This window comes from Epinephelus moara, chromosome 8 (genome assembly GCF_006386435.1).
Source record: "Epinephelus moara isolate mb chromosome 8, YSFRI_EMoa_1.0, whole genome shotgun sequence".
In the NCBI taxonomy this organism is placed as follows: domain Eukaryota; kingdom Metazoa; phylum Chordata; class Actinopteri; order Perciformes; family Serranidae; genus Epinephelus; species Epinephelus moara.
In genome coordinates, this window is record NC_065513.1 from 10,406,324 (window position 1) to 10,429,910 (window position 23,587).

Here is a 23,587-nt window from a genome sequence, read left to right on the forward strand (position 1 = left end):
ATAGTTTGTGTTCACTGATTATATCTTGTCTACACAGACTTTTAAATAGGTCCCAAGTTCTGTCTTATTTCCTGACGTTGTAGTTGTTATTTTGTTCAGGCACCATGTTAGACACAACCGGGTCCTCGCTCTCTGCATTTTGAAACCGTCGCGGTGAGAAGACACCTAACGTTAGCAACAGTAGCCGGGGAGAGGAGGAGGAGGAGGTGGGCATAACACTATTACAGTGATAATATTTTCACCTAGCAGTGCACTGCTGTTAACTGTGGTACATGTTTAAGGTTAAGTGTCCGGTAAGAACACAAATACCGTGTTCTTACTGTACATACTAATGTATGCTATTGCTAACCGGTGGCTTGAGTGATTAGCTTCCTGTCTTGCTAAGCGGCTAATGATGGTTAGCATGCTTGTCAAATTCTGCTTCCTGTAACAAATTGTGTAGCTAACCAACGTCGGTCTTATTTTATTTTCTTCCACCTTTCACGGACGATGGTTTATTTCGGTAAATTGTTTTTTCCCCCGTTTTTATGTGTTCATCTTGATATTCGTCATGTCTTGTCGGCTTGCTTTATAACGTTACATGCCTGACCAAGTTGGCCTGCACACTTGGGATTGTGCCTACACGAATATTCCTTAGCATGGTGTTTATACCGGCACTCTATTTCCACCAATTCGTCATTTTTATTTATTTTAAACTGGCAAATGTGTTGTTAACCAGAAATAAAACCCAGAGCTGCGTTTGCTAGGTTATCGTTTCCTTGGATTAGTCACGTCTGCTATGGGCAGTGCATGATGCTACATTCAAGCCTTCCGGGAGGTACGGAAATATAAGAGACGTCCTGAAAATACAATTTTAAGTAGCTTTTTCTTTGTTTGTTTTTGTCGTGGATCAGTGATGAATCCAGATATTATATTTTTTTCTGAGAAACTCTGCTGTCGCGAACAAGCGCACACTTGCATGGGATTGCAGGGCAGAAATGAATACACGTTAGTTTTGTGAGAATTTTTTTTTTTTGTCATGGCAACTCTGGCTTTTGCTGTCATCGGGGAGGCTGGGCAGGTTTGCAACACTTTTGCATTAGACTATTTGTACTGCACCAACCCAGTTTATACATTAAACTTACATCTGTCTGCTAATTACCTGTAACATTTAAACATGATTACAAATGACACACGAGAATATGATGCACCTGACCCCAACCCTGGGGACGGTTGCAATATGTTAGATTTGTATTTTTTGGAAAGGCATCAATTTGCCAATGTAGCAGACCACAGGTGACAATGTTGTGTATTTGGTTCACTCTCCTTTTATGTAACGATGACTTGTGCATGGATTAGAGAAATAAGAGCTGTTGCAACCGTCCGGTGTTGCAACTGTTCCCGGTCTCCCCTCTGGCTTTTAACAGTAAATGTTAACACTAGTTTGTTATGGAGCATGACTGCATAAAAATGTGCATAATTTGTCAGCTGCAACGACCAGCGAGTAATTTCAAGTCATGTTTTAAAAGAATGTTATTATTACCGAAAATATATGGCCATGATACAGTAAAAGTCGTGGTGTGGGAGGGAGTTTAGAGGTGACGTTCATCAATGCAGTGTCACATGCCGGTTGCAAATTATCCCTTATATCTCTGCTTAGTTTTTTTTTAAAGAGAAATGTGACAATTCACATCATGTTAGCCACCCTGTCACCCTCAAGCCGTTTGGAGTTGAGTTTTCCCACAGGTCTGGAATGCAGCGTGCGCCCTCCCTTCAAACTGAGCATGCGCAGAGCATGTTGTAAACAATGAGACTATTCCAGACCGTCTCCAGCTTTGTGTCTATCCAACAGTTTATCTGTACAAAACTAACAACGGTCTCCCATAGCTCCGCGTATATAAAATAAAATGTTCCTCGGTAAGTATAGGGACACATTTGTTAATAGATGTCATCACGTACACTTTGATTTTTATCGGCATCATCACCACGAAGACGTATCAAATTTGTTGCGTTACAGCCTGAAAACCCACCTCGAATGACATACTTGGGCGTGACAGCATGAGAATGAAGCGATTGATACTGTTATAATTTATCCAGTTTTCAATTTATTTGTAATCGTTAATGTTCCAGCCCAAAGTTGTGTGCTTTACTTTATCAGTCTAGATGTTCAACTGAGCAGTTTACCTCTCGCTAGCTTTGCCAGGCACATTCCCCGGCTGCTACATCTGACTTGTTGGTTAGCAAGCTAGCTAGCACATGCTAGTTCCACAATAGTATGGTGGGTTCTGACAGATGTGATGTGTTGGGTATCATGTGGAGGGTCAGTCGCACCTGCTTTATCGCATTATAGGGACCTATATTTGTAAAATACTTAATAGCTGCTGAGCTTATACATGAGATATATAATAGATTTGTGCAACATAATACTTAACACTGAGGGGCAGGGGTGTGCTTGTTTGTAAAATATAATACAGACTGTTTCTACCATGTGTGGCACCTTGTTGGAGTAAAAATAGGATGTGTCTGTTATTGTAAATATGCACCTAGAGCAGCTACAAGCTGTTGGATTGTTCACATATGATTCTTGATACTTCGAAACACCAAAAATAGACTAATACTAAGTATGACATTTCCCTACATGGTGGTTATCTATCAACAAATGCTGGTCGTAATTGCTGAAGTCTATTTTGTGTTGTGTTGTAGGGAGCTGAAGCATGGAGGCGGTTCTGAGCAGGCTGAGGGGGCTTAGTGCTGAAGAACTGCGCGAGGAGTTTGCCCGAGCAGACATCAAGTGCGGTCCTATCACAGCAACCACCCGAGCCACCTTTGAGAGGAAGTTAGCCCGAGTCCTGGCCGGACCAGATAGCAGTGCCACTGAATCGGACAGCAGCTCTTCGGCAGGCGTCTCTGGCAGTGCAGCCTCCATTGCCGCCGATCATGCCAAACCTGTGTCATGTGCCACCTCAGCAGTTGCACCTACCACTTCTGCAACAAGCTGCAAACCCAAGGGTGCCGGTGAAGAGTTGGACTTTGGCTACGGTGTGGGACTTAACCCTCCAGAGGAAGAGGAGATCTCAGTAAAGACAGCCTCAAACAGCTTTGCAGAAGGCAGTAACTCCAAAACGGAAACCCCTTCAAAGTCTGCACAAGTGTCCCCGACCTTTTATTATGGAGTATGTCCACAGTGGGAGGATGTTTTGTCTAGAACTGGTAAGAGAGACTTAGCTTTTCACATGGTGTGGCGTCCTACACATTTCAGCATCAGCCAACATATTATGAGTTTGCAAAAGTTACACACACAGTTCAGGATCACTTGTCAGGTTGTCTTGAATAAGGGAAGCGCAGAAAAGAGCTTTAGATAAAAGTACTGGTAAAGCATGACTAGACTTCATTTGTACTTTAAAGCTAGCATCATTTCACACATTCAGAACTTTATTACTAAGAGAGGAAAGTATACAGTGTGTTTATCATCTGTCTAAACTTAATGATCTAGTTAAGGAAGTATTTGTCAATATCAAATGAAAGTTGTTGTTATTCACATGGCACATGGTTTGATTTAAACAGTGATAGTTTTCACACCACTTAATTCTTTTTTTATAGAGGTGAATGCTTTTCTGGGATGCCCTGGCCTTTTGGTTAAGACACATACCATATACTGTAATAAGAATGTCTGAAGGTTTTATTCCAGATGTGGAGCGGTGTTGGTTGGGTGGTCACTCCCATTTTCTCTTTCCCCTTTTTCCATGTCACCTCTCTACTAATAAATACCACAGAAAAAATATATAAGAACAAATACTTTGTTGATTCCATCTGGTGTAATTACGGGATGGTAACATACATGATGAATATATAGATTCACTTAAAATAAAAAGTGTAAGTAAAAATACCAACAATTTTGCCTAAATGTATCAATTCTTAAGTGTTTCTTATTGTTTCAGTTTTAAAAAAAAACACAACTTTTGTGAGCTCTATTTTCTTTGATAGGTTCAACCAGAGCTTGAAATTTAGGATGTCTCATTGCACCAGGGATAATAAAACAGCACCTTGGACATAAAGATAGATAGCCTGAGATAATTCTGGGACAGTAGAGAGATTACAGATTAAATTATTATGTTTATGCTTCATGGATTATATATCAGATTATTGTTAGATGTTCAAGTTAAAGGTTCCGTGTGTAAGACTTGGGGGGCATCTTGGGACATTGGTTGTTAAGGCCGGGACAGTTGAAAGTAACATTTGGGACAGTTGCAGAACATTGAGGGAGACAGTTAAGCCCTAGACCCTTTGGCTTTATACTGACTCAAGGCTAAAGTCCACTTTAAAAGTTTATCATGTTCCGTGTTTGTGTATTTGTTATTTACTGTGTTTCCAGTTTCTGTATTTGTTTAGTTTGTTTGTTTAGGAACACTTGCTGCTGCTGTAGTGTGACATCCACATTTGTTTTTTTGGATGAAAACGTTACTTGCTTGGTGGTGAGCAGCAAGGCAGCAGGAATGTCTGAATAGATGGAGTAGAGTATTGATTTAAATTAATCTTGAGCTACCAAAAAAATCAATGCTGGTAATGTTAACTTGTCAGGGCGGCCTTTTATTACAGCTGCAACAGCTGTGGCACTTTGTAGACCCTCATCAACATATACTTTACAGGCTGACTGGACAGAAAGGAAGAGAATGCAAAAAAATCATTCAATCACCAGTTAGTGAGCCTCATTAACAAACAGTAATAAATGAAACAAGAAATCCAGGTCATGTAGAAAAATTGAAAATGGTCAAAAAGCTGATTCTTAGCATTTTTTTTCTTTTATCTGCAGAGAGAGCACATGTATACACTGATAAGAAAGATGCCCTTCAAGCTGTTAAGATGATGAAGGGAGCCCGCTTCAAAGCCTTTCCCAACCGCGAGGATGCTGAGAAGTTTGCTAAGGGGATCTGTGACTATTTTCCCTCTCCCAACAAATCTACACCCTGTGTGTCTCCTGTCAAACCAGGCCTGGTCATTAGTAAAGGTAAGTAGATGCAATGTGTGAGACCCTAATGACGTTGTCGAAATGCTGGAGTTTCTAACTTCAGTACAAGATCTTGAAAAATATCTATATTTGATACCATTTTCAACACCATGGGGAAAATCTGAGGGCATACAATTTAAAAAATTCTAACATGACAGCACCAACTTTTCTTTTGGTGTTTTTTTTTTTTTCCCCTTTTCTTTTTTCCCGCTTTTTGCTGCATTTAATCTAAGTGCCCTCTTTGAGCTAATCATAGTAGTTTTTAAAATGTCAATGTAATGGTTGTCGGATCCATCAATCCTCCTAGTTTTGACAGGTCGATAATATCTGAAACAGATGCTCCAGGCACACCAGCCTTGAACAGTATTTTGAGTTTGTGACAGCAGCGCCCATCCTTCACTTTCTTCTCCCTCTCAAACCAGAAAACATGGAGGTTGATACCATCAACCGGGAGCGGGCCAACAGTTTCAAGAGCCCACGCACCCAGGACCTGACCGCCAAACTGAGGAAAGCTGTGGAGAAGGGCGATGAGGTGGCCTTTAGCGAGCTGGTCTGGAGCAACCCACGCTATCTCATCGGCTCAGGGGATAATCCCACTATTGTGCAGGTGAGGACATAATTTCTTGTTAAAGTCTTTGATTGTGTAGTTATCCTAACCGTCTGAACCAGTTTGCTAAACTGAGCATAAATAAAACCTGCAATCATAATTTAGAGTCAGTGTTGTTTGAGCTTGTCGTAGTAGTGCTGTTGTGGTTTTCAAACTCTGTGGAAAGTCTTTGCTATTAATAGAGATGCATAGCCTTACTGGGAACATTTTCATTTGTTGATGCATAAATGTCTTTTCCACATCAGTGCCAACCTTTCAGCTAATGCCTTTGTGAAGCTTGCAGTCGCTAAGATGAAGACTTAATACGACCCGGCGTATGTGTGTGTGTGTGTATAATGAGTCTTGCATATTAGTTTAAAAATACATTCAGAAATCAGGATTACTTCATTGATTCTTGGGGGAAAATTGGGAAACGTCACAGTTGCTCTTGTACTGTATATTTTTTCTTAAATAAGTAAATCAGTCTTGGAAGTTAGTATCTTAAACCTGCAATTTTGATGCTACTTTATTATAAATACCAACTATTGCCATTATAAAATAAATGTGTGATAAATCGCTAACTTCGGCAGGTGAAGTTAAGGTCAGGTAAGGCTGCTTTTCGACAAAATTAAGCATCCTTTCCTGTTGACAGGAGATTAAAGAGGATTACGTCCTGATCCATACAGTTGTTCCACTGTTTTGTCTGGTTAGGAGGGCTGCCGGTACAACGTCATGCATGTGGCAGCCAAGGAGAACCAGGCAGGAATCGCCCAGCTGCTCCTGGACACCTTGGAAAACCCAGAGTTCATGCGCCTCATGTACCCAGACGACCAGGAAGCTATGCTGCAGAAACGTATCCGCTACATTGTAGATCTTTACCTCAATACTCCAGATAAGGCTGTAAGTTCTTTTACCATACTAGCTGAACCAGATTTGATTAGATTCTTTCAAAGAGAAGTTAATTTGCTGTGTTGATATTGTTTGTCTCTGTGTTCCAGGGCTTCGAAACACCACTTCACTTTGCCTGCAAGTTTGGGTGCCCAGAAGTGGTCAATGTCCTGTGCTCGCATCCTGACAGCGATAAGAACTGTAAGAACAAGGATGGCCAGAAGCCTTGTGATGTAAGGAGTTTTATTTTTAACCCCTATTGAATTTAGAAACATGCACACTGAGTAATAGAACCTTCAGCAGAGCCTGGGTTGTCGTTGCTGGGGGTTATTACACAGAAAATGCTCATATGGGAGCTGTCTAGCACCTACTCAGCCTCGCACGGTGCTGCTGAATACTGGTATGCTGGCAGTAGTTGCTGAGGGAGTTACAGTTATGCTCACTCAGGTTTTGAAGCCGTGACCTTTAAGCTTGCTTTTTAAATCTTTTGGCAACAATCACTCACTGCACATTGAAGGCTAAAATTAGATGAGCATGAGCAAATTCTTTCCCCAGCTAATCCAGCAACAGTTGTATGTTGCCAGCTGTACATACACTATATCCCCAATTGTTGTTTTTCTTCTTTTCCACAGCTTATTTGTAGCAGAAAAAATAAAACCCAAGAAGTGAGGCAGAAGATAAGTGACTATTTGGAGGGTAAGGACACACACATTTCTTAAAAACCCACTTTTTGTTTCTAGTCTCGCCTGCTTCCTGAAAGACACAGGCAAGTAGCATCTATAGTAGTGTACCGTCACACAGACAGAGGCCTGATTTAATAGAAGCAGCATGTTACATCCTATGCTTTGAATTTGGTTGTGTGTCAGTGCTGATTTTTCTTTCTTTTTTCTTTTTTTTCTTTTTATCTGTTTTGTTTGTTATGGTGTTAACCATGTTGGCTAATACAGTGGAAACCGCCCGTAGTGATCACAGTCACAGTGATTAACTGCTTATATGGATCAAAAAGCTTGGGACAGACTCACTACTATACAGATGTTGTTTAAATAATTTGTTTATAGTAATCAAGTAGTCTGCTTACAGTGTTAATTTGGGGGTTTTCATGCATGACAACATATGGAAAAGCAATTTAAAAATATGGTAACTATTTTTATTTTTTTTTAACTCCCATAATATATTGCCTTGTGGTAACTTGTCTTCTTCCAGCTGGCTAATTTAGGCCAGGGAAAAAGAAAGTAATTTCTTTCTATCAAAAAAATTCTGTCCTCAAAGCTTATGGCTGCTAGTGACAGAAACAGAAAACAAATGCGGACGGGGAAAGCACCTGTGGTTGAAGCCACTCTCGTTGAGTGGGTTGATCATGCCAAGTCACGTGGTAATGTGCCCGTTGTGAAGCGGATGTACTCTATTTCAAATCAAATAAATTCAACAAATAGCGAAGCTTTTCATTTCATTACTTTATATTAATTTAATGAACACACAAATGACAATTAGATGGTAATCTGCATTGGAAATAACTGACTGGCTGTGGGTAGGGCATGGCAAAATATCAATATACATCAATATGGAAACGTGTTAGTAAGTTAAGTAATTTTCACAACCAACCAGACTGCTCCAGATGTTCCATTATTTGTCTTTACCCACTTAGTGATAATATCCACATTACTGATAATTATTAAACAAAAATCTCACTGGGCAAATACTGTGAAAGCACAGATAGTCAACCCTACAAGATCATCACAATATCAAGATTGAGGTATTAAGTAAAAAATATGGTGATATTTGATTTTCTCCATATGCCTCAGCCCTAGCTGTGGGTACTGTTGAATAAATGACTAACAATTTTGTATTGCAGATCTCTTTAATCTCTTTCTCTCTTCTCTAATTGCATGTTTTCATTCAGTGTGAAAAAAATAATGTGGATTAATCTAAAAAAATTGAAAAAACAGAAAAAACTATGTATATCATCACCCACTGTCCTGTGCACAGACTGACAGCACCATATGCAACAAATGTTTGACAGCACACTGAATTTGATTGATTGATAGATACATGCAGCCATTGTACTGTGTTGCTGTGAATAACCGTCATGTCCATCGAATATGTTATGTTAAACATTAAATTGTCTTTTGACTCACAGACCGCTGCTTTATCCCTTTGCTGAGGGCAACAGACAACACCTCTCAGCCCATCATTGGTGATCTGTGGTCACCTGAATCCTCGGAGAGTCTCTCGCTGATCCAGCGGCATACTAGAAGCCCCATGGATCCCGTGATGACTGTCACGGCCTTTGCTGGCCCGCTGAGCCCTTCTAAAGCAAGTTCTTCACCTGTTTACATATCTGTATTTACTCAAGTCCATCACCGCATCATTAAAAACATTTAGTGACCAGCACATATCGTCCTCTCCTGTAGGCGGATGATTTTCGACGGTCCTGGAAGACGCCACCCAGAGACAAGGCGGAGCTGTTCCACCACATTCTTAAGTCTGATCCTGACCGTGGGGCAGAGAGAGTGGGCAGGTATGTCCAAAACCTTACTGTCTATGTTGTCTTTATAACTTTATGCATTATTCTCAAAGATATTCTGAGACTGTTGAAGGATGATACTTCTGGGATCATTGCTATCGACCATGCTGCATAAAGACTATACACCAGAGGAAATACTTTTGCACTAGCAGAATAAACACGCCTTCGGGGATTATAGACGTGTTGGACCATGTTCTACACACCCTGGGTTTAAGGTGGTTCATCCTTTGTTAAATGTCACCATCACTCTGTCTCTCATGTACATTTTAGTCAACCTGGATTGATGTAAATGGGGTGGACAGAATAACAGAAACACCTGTCTGTGTTGCGCAGTACAATTCAACAGCAACACAAACTGCAAATTGTATGTAGACCTTGGCTTGGAAGCATCACATTAGTACTTGAACTGGCTCAGAAGCTCCTGAATTTGTCGTTAGAACGTTTGTACGTGTAATAAACTAAATGATAAGCCATCCATTATCTACAGAGACCTGGCTCATGAGATGGGCCACCCATGGGCTGAGTACTGGGACTTTCTGGACAGTTTTGTGGATCTGTCTTCTACTGAGGGGCTCCGCAAGCTGGACGAGTACCTCAGCAAGAGGGATTTCAGCCCACGGGTTCATGAAGAGGCTGGGGAGAATGAGACCAGCAACAGGTTCAAAACCCCCTCTCCAGGTACCTTTAAAATGCTGAAACAAGAAATGTGCTGCACACGTTGCAAATCATCCTCTCTGATCGAATCTGTTAATTGGCATTGTAGTGTTATCACTGTTCTCAGATACAGCCTCTCATATGAGACGATGGAAATGGAAAGGATTTTGCAAAGCTGCATAATCGCCTCCCTCGAAGAATTATATGATAGAATTACACTGTAATAATGAATACTTCTAAGGCTGCTTTGTTCATTCATCATTCCCCATTGCAGGCAAGCCCAAAAAGTTCTGCAACTCCATCTCTGTTGGTGCCTTCCTGGACGAGGGTGATGACATCAGCCTGGAGGAGATGAAAAACCGGCAGAACGCAGCACTCACCAGCATCACATCCTCTGCTGCATCCAAGGACTGCCTAAAGGGAGCAGTGGGTGGCCGTGAGTTCCACATCCTGCCCATCGCACTGCACCACCGCGGAGCCGACCTGATCGAGACGGCGGCCGAGCAGGACCTGCTGTGCTGCTGCGATGACGGCCTCCTGTCGCCTGGCGTCGTCTGCAAAAATGGGGTGTGCTCCTCCTCCAGAGATAGGACTCACAATGGAGACAAGGTGACTCCTCGCACCTCCCCGTCCTCCTCCTGCCTGCTGTCGCCCATCTCCAACCTCATGGTGGAGTTTGAGCGCATGTCGCTGCAAGAGCCGCTGGACAGCCCCACCAGCTGCAGAGAGCGGAGGAGCAGTGGCGGGAGCCGGCACAGGGAAGTCCGGGACTCCTACAGCTCCTCCTCAGCCACAGACCTCAGCTGCGGGCTGAACCGCCTGTCTCTTAGTCACGGCAGTCAGGACGGTGAGGGCATGGAGGGGCCAGGCTGGAAAACAGAGGGAGGAGAAACAGAGGAGAGGCGCAGCAGTGGCAGCTCAGAGGAGTACTTTGAAGCAGAGGAGAGTCTGGAGGTGCTGGGCAGGACTGGGGGGTCAGCATCAGGGGGACGCAACTTCTGTGCTAGGTCCAAGTCATGGGACCATGGGGGGAGGGACCTGAGCAGCTCAGGATCTTCTGGGTCCTCTTATAAGTCCTTAGATAACTCCAATGAGTTCCTACCCAGGACCCCACCGCACATTAGAAGAGGACTTTTTATTGACGGGTGAGTCACTTAAGTTTCTCTGCAGAGGGCAACGGTGCTGTGTTAAATGTTGAAGGAATTTATATCTACTCAAATAATAAAATGTCCTTGATAATGTTTAACAAGATGATTTTGGACTTGATATTCTAATTAGAAATAAGTAGCGAATCCTGTCTAATAGTTTTGGGGCACTATAGTCTCTTATTCCAGGCAGCCAGTTACAAATGTTTAGTGATCCCTAACTTTTAAGGTACAATGACAAAATACATGATAATAGTAGAGTGGTTTAATCGTCTGTGTTCTTACAGGGATTTACCAACCAAGTTGGACAGAGAGGTCTTTTCAGCAATAGAAGGCTTAGACGTCGATCCCCAAAAATTTCCCAGCATTCACAAGTGGAAGAGCACAATGAAGTCGTACTCCACGTCTGATATGCAGAGGTTAGTGAGCACGGCATTTGATTGCAATGCGTATTATTTGTCTTCTGATTTTACAGTGTGTTGATGATTCTGCCTGGGCCTCAAAAGTGAGGTTTTTGGTCTCAGTGGCTAGTTAAATCAGATTATCAGATTACAGGCTAAATACTGTAATAAATATTTATTGTGTTGGGAAACAGTTTGATTTCAGGGGTCATTTTGTCAAAGAATTGTATGGCCTCTCTCAGACCATGATTTCATTGACTAGATTTAGGTGTGAATAGTCCAGAAACTGGCATGTTAAATATACCGTATGGTATAGGCACACCTGTCATGTCTCTTAAATATTAATGGGTCATTATATAATCAAAAGCATTGAAATATTATTCAAACTTCAAAGTTGTCCCTGCAAAACCAGACTGAAGAAATTAGGGAACATAAAGGCCAATTTTTACAGTCTGGCTCCTCTGAGGTTGTTCATACAGTCGTCCTAGTAAATGTCCTAGTAAAACAGGTGGACGATGTTGACAGCCCAATATTTGATTCGTCTATGAAAAGACAGCGCTAACAGTCCTCAAATTGACAAAAATGAAAATCACATTTTGACAAATGAGGAGTAGGCATGGTTGGTACAGCAGAAATTTAGCACAGAGGTCTGGTGCAGAGAGGGCTTCACAGCTTTTGCAGTGGACACGTTGTACGATTACAGTCACAAGACATTTTTGGGAATTAGTAGTGAGGGGAAATGCCAGGGGGTGGAGTGTTCTGTTCCAGACGATAAATCTGAAAAGACAAAACAATTATGACGTCTTGTGCTCTTTAGGTGGAGTTTCAGGTGTGTGTAGATGAAATCAGCTGTTCCATCTCTTAGTAAAAAAATATTCCTGCACACTGTCAAAAGGGGTAGAAGAAGAATCTGTTTCATGTGTGAAAGGTGACACAATGTGACAAAAAAAGTTTCAGTCATATGGCATAGAAATGTGTGTGGTGTTTCAGCGTGGGCATTTTTTACTAACAGAGGGCAGAGTGCATAAATCTCAGCACCAGGTGCAGTAATTGTTCAGTCCCTGGTGTTGCTTAACAACCCCATGCAGCAAGGTTGTGGTTATTCTGTAATTAAACCTTTCAGTATTATTAGCAAAGGAGCAAACTGATAAAAGCAGCCACTGACTGGTGTTGATTTGTGTCATCCAGCTGGCCCAGCCCTGCGGTGGTAAAACCACGACTCAGGATGCAGCATCAGACTCCCGGGTCCCCGGTCAGCGGCCTGATGTCTCCCACCGGTCGCTTCAGTCCCGCCCGGCACGCCGCCTCGCCAGACTTCAGCCCCAGCCGTTACAGCCCTGCCAATGCTAGCTACATCCAGCGCATCCGCCTCAAGCACTTGAACGAGCCACCAATCTAACTGCCCGCCCACACCCCCCCCCCCCTTCCCACCACTACGGCCATACCCTCTCCAAGCCCTAACCCCGCCCTCCCCCTTTTTCTCTACAAACCCAGCTGCACCAAGGTGGCTACACCAGAGCTCAGAAACCACATACCTAACAGAAATATGCACAAGTGTCTGGAAGATTTGTATTAATGACGTATGGTACTACTCCTATGTAATACAGGAATTCTCATCACGTTGGGTTGTGATGTACACTCAAGACTTTAAAAAGGAAAAAAAAGAAACCTTGCTAATTTATGTACTGTATGGGTGTGGACCATGTTGAATTGACGGTAATGTTATTTGTGGCAAGTGTGAAGCACCTGTATCATAGCCTGAGTCAACTTTTTTGAATATCGTGAGCCGCACTCCCCAAAGTTAGTTCATCACTAAAACCTTAGTGTGGAATCCTCAACAGGATCCTGTCACTGAGGGATGTTCTTAAAAAAAGTAAAATGTCAATATTTTAAAAGTTATTTTTTGTATGTTGGTCAGTAGCACAAAAATTAAATGTTTTTATTAATGGTGTTAAAACCGACTGCCATTTCCTATGTTTTCCTCAGTTCAGGAATTGCCTTAATTTTCTGAAGTGATGGACCAGCTCTCTGTCAGTTTGGACACACTCTCTAGCTCATACGTGTAATATCTGGAAAATGGCGACCTCATTGGCTGCGTCAGTCACAGATGATTATGGCAAACATGGGAAAAACTGATTCGATTGAGATCTTCCATGTTTTTATTTTGTTCCTAAATAAATGCATACATTTTCATCTTTTCTTGGTGGTTCCTGGACATGTCTTGACTTTTCCTTTCTGCCACTACCGGCGGCCTTAGAATTTTTTTATTTTATTTTTTTCTCTGAAAAATCTTTCTTCCATAAGCATCTCCCACAGTGTGAGTTTGAATGACAAAACACACCCATCAGTAAAGTGTAATTTCAGATCAGTCTCTGGGCTAAACCTTAAAATTACCTAGTCTGAGACCACCTTTAAGCTGTACTAAGCGATTAACCGCTAGGGGGCAGAAAGACAACAAAACTAACTCAACAGCAGCAGAATCCTGATGTATTTATTAGCTTATGTTAACAAAAATCTGCTTTATGCTTACAAAGAACCCAACAGATTAGCTGAGAGCCTCTGGATGTCAATTCCCAGTGGGATCGGCAGTACGTTACCCTTTTCACATCACAAAATATAGTTTGATTCAGTGTTTATTTCAAAACTAGCGCTTAGTATAGCTTTAACGCCCAAAGTTATGTCATGAATCTCTGATGGTTTAAATTGGCTTACAGCAATTCACATACACGTGGCAGGTTTTTTGCAGTTCTCCAAAACATGTAAGTCAAATGATGGAATGTGAATGTACTGAAAACCTGCTGTATCCAAATTATTTGTAACTTAGGGATTAATTCATTGCTGTGTGAGGGCTTATCAGCTACGTCTAGGACAAACAAGCCAATCATTTTAAATATTCAGATTGCCACTCTACTTTGGTTGAGAGGAACAAGTGTTCTGAATGTACATTTTTTTGTGAACTAAACCTTTATCTGGAGAGCACAAACTACTTCACTGAGAAGATTGTTTTGTCATCGTTGTGCTCTCAGGTGACATCAGATCTAATTCTGGTCTCTGAATGTTTATGAATGTGGAACTTTGCAAAAATGCACCTAAAAAACTTAAAACATGCTTCTTGTGCTTTTAGCATTCTGTGCTTTATTAAAAAAAATTAACATTAAACATGGTGAATTCTTTCTGTATGTCTAGACCTCATTTGCTTTCAACTAATCAATAAAACATCCCTCCTACTTTACTGCCAAAGTGTCTATGTGCTTTTGTTGGAAGTATTTCAGGAAAGAAATGTGACTTGAACTGAGGCATTCATTATTTTATTTACTACAACTTCACCATACAACACAGTAATCCTCACACTTTAGCATCCTGCAAGGACAGATGTAAAGCTAAGAGCATAATCTGCATTTACAACAGCTATACAAATGCAACCTCCATTTTGGTTTAAAAATCAGTCACTTCTGTAGAAATCCTCAGGTACATTCAGGAACAGCTGTTGATCACTCCTGCTGGCGTTCTATGGCACGGAAGTAATCACAACCACAGAGTCTCTTAATACATCATGGGAGTTCAATTACAAAATAATAACATTAAAAGTAATTTTCAAGACACTTAAGGAGAAAACTGAGCTTTGACCCTGCAACCAACCGTCTGGGCATCAGAGTCCCAGACACCTGCCGTGTGTTGGGCCCGTCAGGTCCGTGTTAGTTTGTCCGGGGGCATGAATCCTGCGTCTCCCAGAGTTCTAAGAGCCACCCTGCCGCTAGGGCGGATGGTGAGCCACGTGATGCTGCCGTTGTTCAAGCCCATACGTAACCAGCCCTCTGGAGGAAACTGCAGAGCCCTTGAAGAACAAAAGACAGGAGCATCTGAGTACTGCAGCTGCTGTATTTACACGGCACTTATTTATTAAATCATTTGTGTGTGTCCTGTAAGTAGTCATTTGGAGGATATCTAACCCTTGTCTCACCCTAACTAGATGTATTCAATGTCCCTTTAAATGAAGAAATGCACATGGCTAAAATATTTATATTAAACAGGAATTTTCTTTTAACAATTCCATTAAGAGCGCAATGACACAAGTGAAGCACATATTCAATCAAAATAAATCTTATGAAACAACAATTGCAGCATAATTTTTTAACACAATGGTTAGCGAAGCAAGAGGACCAACACTCTGGCCTCAGCTGAGCCGCGCCCACCGAGACCGCCGGCGTCACAAACCTGCAGACAAAATAACGGATGACATTGGCATGACACACGATGATCTCGTAGCTGTCCTCCTTCTGCTTGGGGTCAGCCCGGTGGATGTAGCGGCGAAAGGCTGCCTCAATGCGAGCTCCATCTTCGTGGTACTGCTGGAGGACGGTAGAGAGGTTGAAAGCCACCTTTGTCACATGAAAGGGTTCTGTCTGAACCCTCAGTCACTACAGAGTCAATGCATGACGCTGCTGTGCATTGTGGGGAATGTATGAGGAGTTTCATTCCAAAATGAGGCCAACTAAATGGAAAACGTTGCTTCTACTAAAGGCTAAAACTTAAGATGTTTACAGGAAGAAAACCAAAATCTACCTGCATGGCTCCATATCATTGGGATAAGTTTCTGTAATTAGGTAAACCGAACCTTACAGGAACAGTGTGTAAGATTTAGGGGAAAATTTATTGGTATCTAGCAGTAAGGAATGCAGACTGCAACCAGTTGAAACTTTTCCAGGTCGTCTCAAGCCATTAAACACACTAAATAAAGCAGTTTCATGTTACAAATCAGTTTCTCTTTCACTGTTTGGCACATTGCAGACAGGCTGATAGACAAGCACCTGCTAACGTGTGCTCACCTTATGTCTGATACAGAAATTCAGGGGGTTACCATGAGCCAAACTGTCGGCAGAGGTCTCCTCCTCTCCAAAACAAACAAACCAGGGGATTTAACCACTGAAACAAACCTGATGTAGATTTAACAGCTCATTCTAGGTTAACAAAAACACAACAACTCTTTTTTTCTCAGGTGGAAAAATGTCATTGTATTCCCTTCAGGCAATATGTCCCCTATGTCCTACACACTGAACCTTTAAGTAAATCAATAATAAAATACCGTTAACAAACAAGTTATTTAGCAACTGATTATGTAACAATGGCAAATTGTCCACTTAAATGAGAATACTATGATAAAAAGATTGTTCCTCAGCTGCTCGACTCCTTAAACATTGGCATTTTGGAATTTAACTTTTCCTATGACCCATTCCTGTAGAAATGCACTGATGTATTGGCTGATTTTTTTGCAGATGTAGCTCTTAACAAGCACTTGGCAGGACACCAGCACAGACATGTAAGGGCAGCAAAAATTTACCTAAACAAGGATATGCCAATACAGAAAATAAGGCCTACAGCCCGCTCTGAAGGTAGAGAGGGTGTAGCTTCTCTCACCACAGCGTCGGGCTTCCAGTGGGTGACAGGTGGAACTGGCTCAATAGGTGCACCCTCTCTCAGCAGGTCACAGCTCACCAGCTCCACTCCTAGACCCGTATGACATTAAGAGGCAAGGAAGAATGTTAATATACTTGTGAGGTGTTCAGCATTTCTGCACCAGCTGTAAGTTGTGCTGTGGTTGCTAAACAGGAAAATAACAGGATACAACAATGATAAACAGGATATGAATAGCCAGAATCACGTATTTACATATAAGGGGTCAAACACAGACCTGCTGAAATGGCATACTGCTGGCCAAAATTAAATGGTGAATAATTTTTGTACAAACCCACTTGCCCAGTTCGAAAAAGTTGGGTCGCTGTGTGACACATGAATGAAAATAGAATGCAAAGATCTTCAATTCCTTTTCCGACCGATATTCAATTGAATACAGTACAAAGAAAAGATATTTAATATTCAAACTGACAAACTTACACTCATTGGTAATTTCATGCCTGCAACAAGTTCAAAGACAATTGGGACAGGGGCATGTTTACCACTGTGTTACATCACCTTTTCTTTTAACAACACTCAGTAAGTGTTTGGGAACTGAGGACACTATTTGCTGAAGTTGTGAAAGTGAATTTCTTTTCCATTTCTGCCTGATTATGCATGACACATTTTCAATGGGAGACAGGTCCGGCATCTATCAACTACCTGAGAGGTGTTTGCTGATGATATTTGCCGTCTCTGTGGCCCTGGCCATGCTGGAGTGAATCAGAACATCATACTTCAGCCCCAACTCTGCCAACCGTTTGCCCGTGAACTCAGCCTGCTCACGACCTGGAAATTGAGACACAACAGTAGTTTTAACACAAAGTTGGTCTGTCAAGAAACAGTCAGGGAACATTTGGGTAGGACAGCGAGTATGCAAGCAGAGATTGTTGTTGCTGTCATGGTGGTACAGTACATGCATCCTGTTACATTATCAGAGACTGATCAGCAAACACTGAAGATAGTGCCAAGCATCAATGTGTACTTGTGATCCTCTGCTGACTGCAATTACTCTAGCACTTCACAACTTTCAAGGTCACTAAAGGGGACATAAGGACCTAATGGAGTGAGGGTCCTCTCCTTGTCACTGATCCCGCTTAGGTTGTACTGAGAGTGTCTGATGAGGAGAATGTTGCGTGTTGCTTTTGGTTTGCCGTTGTCCTGCTCAGAGCTGGGGTCTTCAGTTGCGTTTTCTTCTTTCTTTTCTTTCTTCTTCCCATTCGTCAGTGCAGATGGGTCTCTCCTAGACAGAGATAAGACCAGGTGATCTTGAGATTAGATGTGGCTTTGTCTGACATGATTAACCTGAGGGATGGAAATCTGGGTTACCATAACTGTGATTTAAACTGATGATTATATGATACTTTCATGTATTTCGCTTTGAAGAAAACCCAGGCCAAACACTATTTTAAAAAGTAGCTGTTTCTAGCTGACTGGTCCGGGGGCAACATAGTAGCTCGAGGAATAAGGATCATGACATCTCACAAATGCTTAAGGTCCATCCTTATATTCGGTACAAACCCAAAACCTCAATTCACTTTAGCAAGATATTAAAATTCAGTCCAATATGTACTTTCACCATTATCAAACCAAATTCCACAGTAGTGGATACCCGTTATTAAATTGAAGTATATTCGATAGAGATATGGCGTGGCGTTCAATTCATACAGAAACGGAAGGGTAAAATGGAGGGAGTAACTCCACTATCTACCCTCAAACTGTCAAAACAGTCGAGGTATAGATCGTGTAGAAACACGTACTTATCCCAGTTGAAGTCCCAGGCGTGTCCACTCGGGGTTGGTGTGTGGCTGGCAGGTGTCCACGCCGGCTGCGCAGCTTGAAGAGCCGTGTATCTGGACCACCGACCGGCCACCTCTCCGCGCTGCTCACCGAAGTATCCGCGGGAGTCAGCGGCGGCAGCCGCCAACACTACGACGGCAGAGCCTCCGGCGAACCCACAAATAAGTTTTAAAGTTTTCCTGTAAGACATCCTGTGAGCCGCTGAAGAAGAAAACTGTGGCTAGCTAATTAGCTCAGCTTATCTGGTTTACCGTTACCAGGCTGTAACGCTATCCCTCCTCACAAACCTGTGATTTTCTTCCGCTTATTGGCGTTTGACAGTTAATTCCAACTCCAGAAAGAGAAAAACAAAATACGCTTTCTGTACCGGGCGGCGCTTCTTAGCTAGAAACTAAAAATACTGTCGGCACATAACGAGACAGCAAGCTAATCTGAGCAGTTTCCTTAAAACATTACGGTGGCCCGACCTTTCTTCTTCGTGGATATTTTACAGTAGCTGTCATCCTCAGTGTTGCAATACTGCCATCTTCTGGAGTGAGTTAACTCCTACAGTTTACTCATTACCCCCAACAGAAATGAGAGAATCAAAAGACAAAATGACAGACGCGTTTCGGCCTAAGCCTTCTTCAGTGTATCAAAAAGTCTTTTGCCGAAACGCGTCTGACATTTTGTTTGGCCATGTGTTACATAGATTTTGACTCCAGTCTTTTGTGAGTGCTGTTGCCTACCAGTTTCTTATGAGCAGACTAAAGCCACTGCGATACAGCATGAAAGCCAGAGCATCTAACAAGTGGCCTTGCTAGATGCTTTGACACCCCACCCTTGGGCAGCCCCAGGGGGTGAAGAAAACTCCTCCACTGACCCAAAGCAACCACATAAAACACCTTTAAAACAATCTAACCCACTGGATTTATTAACAAGCCCTGCAAACAACACAAAAAATTCTAGTCTGAGAGGCAGCAGGACCAGCAGTCCCCACACCAGAGGCTTCTCTCCTGCTGCTGGCACAGACTGTCTTAAGCACCTCCTTCATGCCAGGTGCAGTGCACCTCGTTAGGCAATGCAGTACCCCTGGGCAGATCTACAGTAGACGGAAAAGGACAACAGCATAGAACACATACTGTAACATCGTATCATCAGCATACATTTGGCAGCACACCCCAGGGCAAGTAAAGTACAAGATATTCAGTGAACAAGCCATTCTAAAATAACATTTAATTTTTTATTACCTTGATTATATGTTTAAATCCTACAACAAATTAATATTTTAGTGCTTTTACTTCAAAATTTGTCTCACTTTTATTTAATGTGTTACTTGATCATTTGAAAAGCAATAAGTCATGCTGTGTTACCTTGAATTCATCAAGAAAACTTTGTTTTTGTCACATAGCTCCGTGGAGGACACTCAACATACTGATACTTTGATAGTGGATTTTGGACCATATTTAACAACAGCATAAAAAAATTTCAAAGCATCATTCAACTCATGCAGTATGATCCAGGTGAACTGAAATTGAAACTTATCAATGCTCTCTTCAAAGCCAGAGTACAGTCTGAAGGTTTTTTTTGGCAAAAATGCATGTGTTTGGGAGGTACCAAGCATTAAGACTGAATAAATGAGACATGGAGACTGTACAAGTTGTATGAGGGTTTGTAAATTGATGGTTTTTATAGTTGTTAGTTAAATATGATTCTCAATCTATCAATAAATCAACATATTTGCTGTGCTCCATGGAGGCTTGTGCAAAATAAAATTCAAAATGACTTGGCATGACGTACTGATACACAGACGCTCATTTAGAGCCTTTCTTTAAAAAGTCTTCCTTTAAAGAAAACATGTACAGTTTATTGCAACTGAGCACTGATTCACATGTTTTGGCAGGATTTTAGCAAAGACAGGTCAAATGAGACTTTACTGAGCACATGGGTGCAGATCCCGGGGGACGGGACGGCGGGGACATGTCCCCCCCAATTTCTGAAAAACATGAATTGTCCCCCCCAATAAAAATACCCTAAATTATTCAAAATTGAACAAATGTATTTTCAGACTTCCCATTCTTCACATTTTAGATTCACATCTAAAAAGAAATGATTGAAATGGTGGAACAAATAATGTTTGACAAATATATTTCTGACTCCAAATTCCATCTCTGGTCTCCTCCACTACAATGCAAATTAATGGGTAGTTTCTTACACAGCTGATGACATCAGCAGGCTTAAAAAAAAACGACCCTCTCAATCTTTCTTTCAGCTCTTGAAAGTGGCTGCAGCCTGAGGCTCTGGTAATTTGCTGCAGAAGCAGATGCCTTTCTGTGAGTAATTTTGATCGAAAGTAGAATACTAATACTAGAACAGTAGTGTGCCCATAAATTATTTAAAAACGTAATCAGACTCTGTTTGCCACCTGTAGTGAAGTAACTTCGCTAGAAGCTAGTTTAGCAGCACTAGCTAGCTAGCTAGTACTATTTTCCAGCTAGTGGTTGCTAGCTAGCTAGCTAGATGAAGTTGGTTGCTTGTTAGCACTAGCCCTAATACTTCTACATGCACTAGCTAGATGGCTTGCCTGCTTGCTAGTGCACATTGATCAGGTGTTTGTTTATATTAGCTAGCTATATTACTGTGAAGTTAAGTTGAAGTATTTTGAATCATTCCATAATTAACCAGTGTCTGTCCTGTTTGTGAATCATTCCATAATTAACCAGTGTCTGTCCTGTTTGTATGTGTGGTCCAGGTCGCTGTTTCCCAAAGCATGGCAGAAAAAAGGAGAGGGGACATAAGAGATTTCTTTCTTGGGCCAAGGAAAGTTAGGAAGACAGCTGAAGAGGTGGTGAGCAGCTTAAATAACATTACCAGACAAGATGATGGGGAAAGGGAGTCTCAAGTAAGGTTTCATAGTATGATGATTATGTATTTTGAATTGAGAGGCAGAAGAGGACATCAGGGAGAGCGACGTGGTGGAGTGTCAAGCACAGAGTTCAGGTTCAAGCTGCAGCAGTCGACAGGATGTAGAGAGGGAGTCTCCGGTAAGGTTTCACAGTTATAGTAAGAGAAGCCCTGTCATTTTGAGTTAAAAAAATGTGAAGAGGGAAAAAGTAGATGTCCTCTAGAAATGAAGTTGGTATTTATTTTATTTCTTTAGGCAGAATGTTCTCAGTCAGGGCGAGAGGCAGAAGAGGACATCAGGGAGAGCGGCGTGGTGGAGTGTCAGGCTCAGAGTTCAGATTCAAGCTGCAGACCCAGGGAGAGACCAGTGCCAGGGAACAACCAGACCAGGCCAGAGCCCAGATGCAGTACAGGGGTAGAAGGTGGCACAAAACCTTATCAGCCACACCCAAAACACATAGAAACACAAAAGTTGTCAAAGAGGGTTTTATCTTTTCAAGAAAAATGGTTTCAAGAGTACACCTGGCTACACTACAATCCGCAGGTCAAAGGGGTCTTGTGCTTTTATTGTAACAAAGTGTTTACTGACAACAGGTCCTCTTTTGGCAAAAAAGTGGACGCTGCTTTTGTAACTGAAGGCTTCCGCAACTGGAAGAAGGCTTTAGAGAAATTTGCAGCTCACCAAAAAACCTACTCTCATTGTCACGCAGGAACAGTAAGTGCACATGACTCTAACCCTGTCAGTGTCCAGCTATCCAGCTCATGGGCTAAACAGCAGGAGGAGGCCAGGCATAGCCTCCTGAGAATCGTCAGCTCTGTTCAGTACCTGGCAAGACAGGGTCAAGCCTTGAGAGGTAAATCTGGCAGTGGGAATCTCGAACAACTGTTGAAGCTGAGGTCAGAAGATGATCCTGTGCTGAAAAAGTGGCTGACCCGCACCACTAATTACACCAGCTGTCATGCACAGAATGAGATACTGAATGTAATGGCAAACACTGTCATTCGTGACATAGCAAACACCATCAGGTCTCTTCCCATTCTGCAGTTTTCTATAATTGTAGACGGTACACAAGATATATCTGGTGCAGAGCAGGAGTCTATCTGCCTCCGCTATGTCGATCATGACCTAGTGCCACATGAAGAGTTTATTGGACTTTATGTGGTGTCTGAGACGACTGGTCAGGCCATTGCTGACATGGCCACTGATGTTTTGGTGAGGCTCAACCTACCGATGGCTGGTTTGCGGTGGCAAGGCTATGATGGGGCAGCCAACATGGCAGGCAAATACTCTGGTGCGCAGGCTATTCTGAGAAGACAGCAGCCACTAGCACTGTATGTCCACTGTGGGGCACACTGTTCTAATCTTTTTACACAGGCTGCCTGCTCAGCCTCCCCACTGATCTGGGACTCACTTTTTTGGGTCCACCAGCTAGGTGTGCTTTTTGGTCAGTCAGGGAAATTCAAGGCCATGTTTGCAGACATCGCAACAACAGACAACCAGCCTGGGCAAATGACAACCTTGAAACCGCTGTGCCCAACCAGGTGGACTGTCCGGGACACAGCCATCAAGGCTGTGCTTACTCAGTATGAGAGAGTTCTCTGCAGCTTGGATAAAATGGCTGGTAGTACATCCAAATCTGCAGCCAGTGCCAGCGGCTTAGCAGAACATTTTAGAAAGGGCAAAACAGTCTTGGGTCTTACACTCACTTCTGCTGTGGTAGGAGAGCTTGAATGCCTCAACAAATCCCTGCAGAGGAGAACCCAGACTGTCTCTGGTATGCTGGCAGCGGTCGACTGTGTCCGCTCCTTTTTCCGGGAGAAACGAAATGACCAACACTATGTGACCCTTTTTGAAAAGGCAAATGCTGCAGTGGTTGAGTCTGCACAGATACAACCCATTGAGGTGCCAAATGCCAGACGCTTTCCTGGTGAAGCAGTTGACTACTACCGTGTGGAGTTCTTCAAGGTCTTAGATACTGTGGATGCTCAATTTGCTGAACGCTTTGATCAGGAGAGTTTTAAGGATCTGCAGAAACTGGAGAATATGCTCCTCACTGGGCAGGTGGATGATGTGGTAGACCAGTACCCTGAGCTGAAAAGAGGTGCTCTTGCTGTTGAGTTGCCTTTATTTAAGAGTAAATATGAGTTCAGCTGCAGTAAGGAAGCAGCAGAGGTACTCAGGGAACTGCCTGTAGAGGTGCAGGGACTGTTTGAACAAATGGAGGCTCTGGTTAGACTTTTATTGGTAGTGCCAGCATCTTCCTGTGAAGC

The 23,587-nt window shown here is 42.4% G+C and overlaps 2 protein-coding genes across 6 annotated transcripts; one reads left to right on the forward strand and one right to left on the reverse strand.

The window, feature by feature from the left end:
• Positions 1–103: 103 nt before the first annotated feature.
• Positions 104–13,061, forward strand: ankle2 (ankyrin repeat and LEM domain containing 2). Of its 2 annotated transcripts, none has more exons than XM_050052251.1 (13): positions 104–206; positions 2,683–3,189; positions 4,790–4,984; positions 5,407–5,591; positions 6,282–6,470; positions 6,569–6,691; positions 7,091–7,154; positions 8,596–8,771; positions 8,870–8,976; positions 9,470–9,660; positions 9,911–10,781; positions 11,069–11,200; positions 12,371–13,061. In XM_050052251.1, the coding sequence occupies exons 2-13, from the start codon at positions 2,694–2,696 to the stop codon at positions 12,579–12,581; spliced, it is 2,940 nt and encodes a 979-aa protein (XP_049908208.1). In that variant the 5' UTR covers positions 104–206; positions 2,683–2,693; the 3' UTR covers positions 12,582–13,061. The 2 variants fall into 2 exon arrangements, with proteins under 2 accessions (XP_049908208.1, XP_049908209.1); XM_050052252.1 differs by lacking the exon at positions 104–206 and adding an exon at positions 1,767–1,896.
• Positions 13,062–14,474: 1,413 nt separating this feature from the next.
• pgam5 (PGAM family member 5, serine/threonine protein phosphatase, mitochondrial) lies at positions 14,475–18,920 on the reverse strand. Of its 4 annotated transcripts, none has more exons than XM_050052257.1 (6): positions 18,394–18,920; positions 17,692–17,876; positions 17,297–17,422; positions 16,598–16,686; positions 15,398–15,528; positions 14,475–15,017 (listed from the first exon to the last, which is right to left on the reverse strand). In XM_050052257.1, the coding sequence occupies exons 1-6, from the start codon at positions 18,621–18,623 to the stop codon at positions 14,867–14,869; spliced, it is 912 nt and encodes a 303-aa protein (XP_049908214.1). In that variant the 5' UTR covers positions 18,624–18,920; the 3' UTR covers positions 14,475–14,866. The 4 variants fall into 4 exon arrangements, with proteins under 4 accessions (XP_049908214.1, XP_049908213.1, XP_049908212.1 ...); XM_050052256.1 differs by having other exon boundaries at positions 15,398–15,531; XM_050052255.1 differs by having other exon boundaries at positions 16,598–16,690; positions 17,295–17,422.
• Positions 18,921–23,587: the final 4,667 nt, after the last annotated feature.

Excerpts from the sequence above, each read along its gene's own strand:
- ankle2 (XM_050052251.1), top strand. The coding sequence starts at position 2,694 with ATGGAGGCGGTTCTGAGCAGGCTGAGGGGGCTTAGTGCTGAAGAACTG. Across the intron at positions 8,772-8,869 it reads GCCCGCTGAGCCCTTCTAAA|GCGGATGATTTTCGACGGTC; the intron begins GCAAGTTCTTCA and ends CCTCTCCTGTAG. Across the intron at positions 9,661-9,910 it reads GTTCAAAACCCCCTCTCCAG|GCAAGCCCAAAAAGTTCTGC; the intron begins GTACCTTTAAAA and ends TCCCCATTGCAG.
- pgam5 (XM_050052253.1), bottom strand. The coding sequence starts at position 18,623 with ATGTCTTACAGGAAAACTTTAAAACTTATTTGTGGGTTCGCCGGAGGC. Across the intron at positions 17,877-18,393 it reads TGGGACTTCAACTGGGATAA|GAGAGACCCATCTGCACTGA; the intron begins GTACGTGTTTCT and ends ATCTCTGTCTAG. Across the intron at positions 15,532-16,597 it reads ACTGGAAGCCCGACGCTGTG|CAGTACCACGAAGATGGAGC; the intron begins GTGAGAGAAGCT and ends ACCGTCCTCCAG.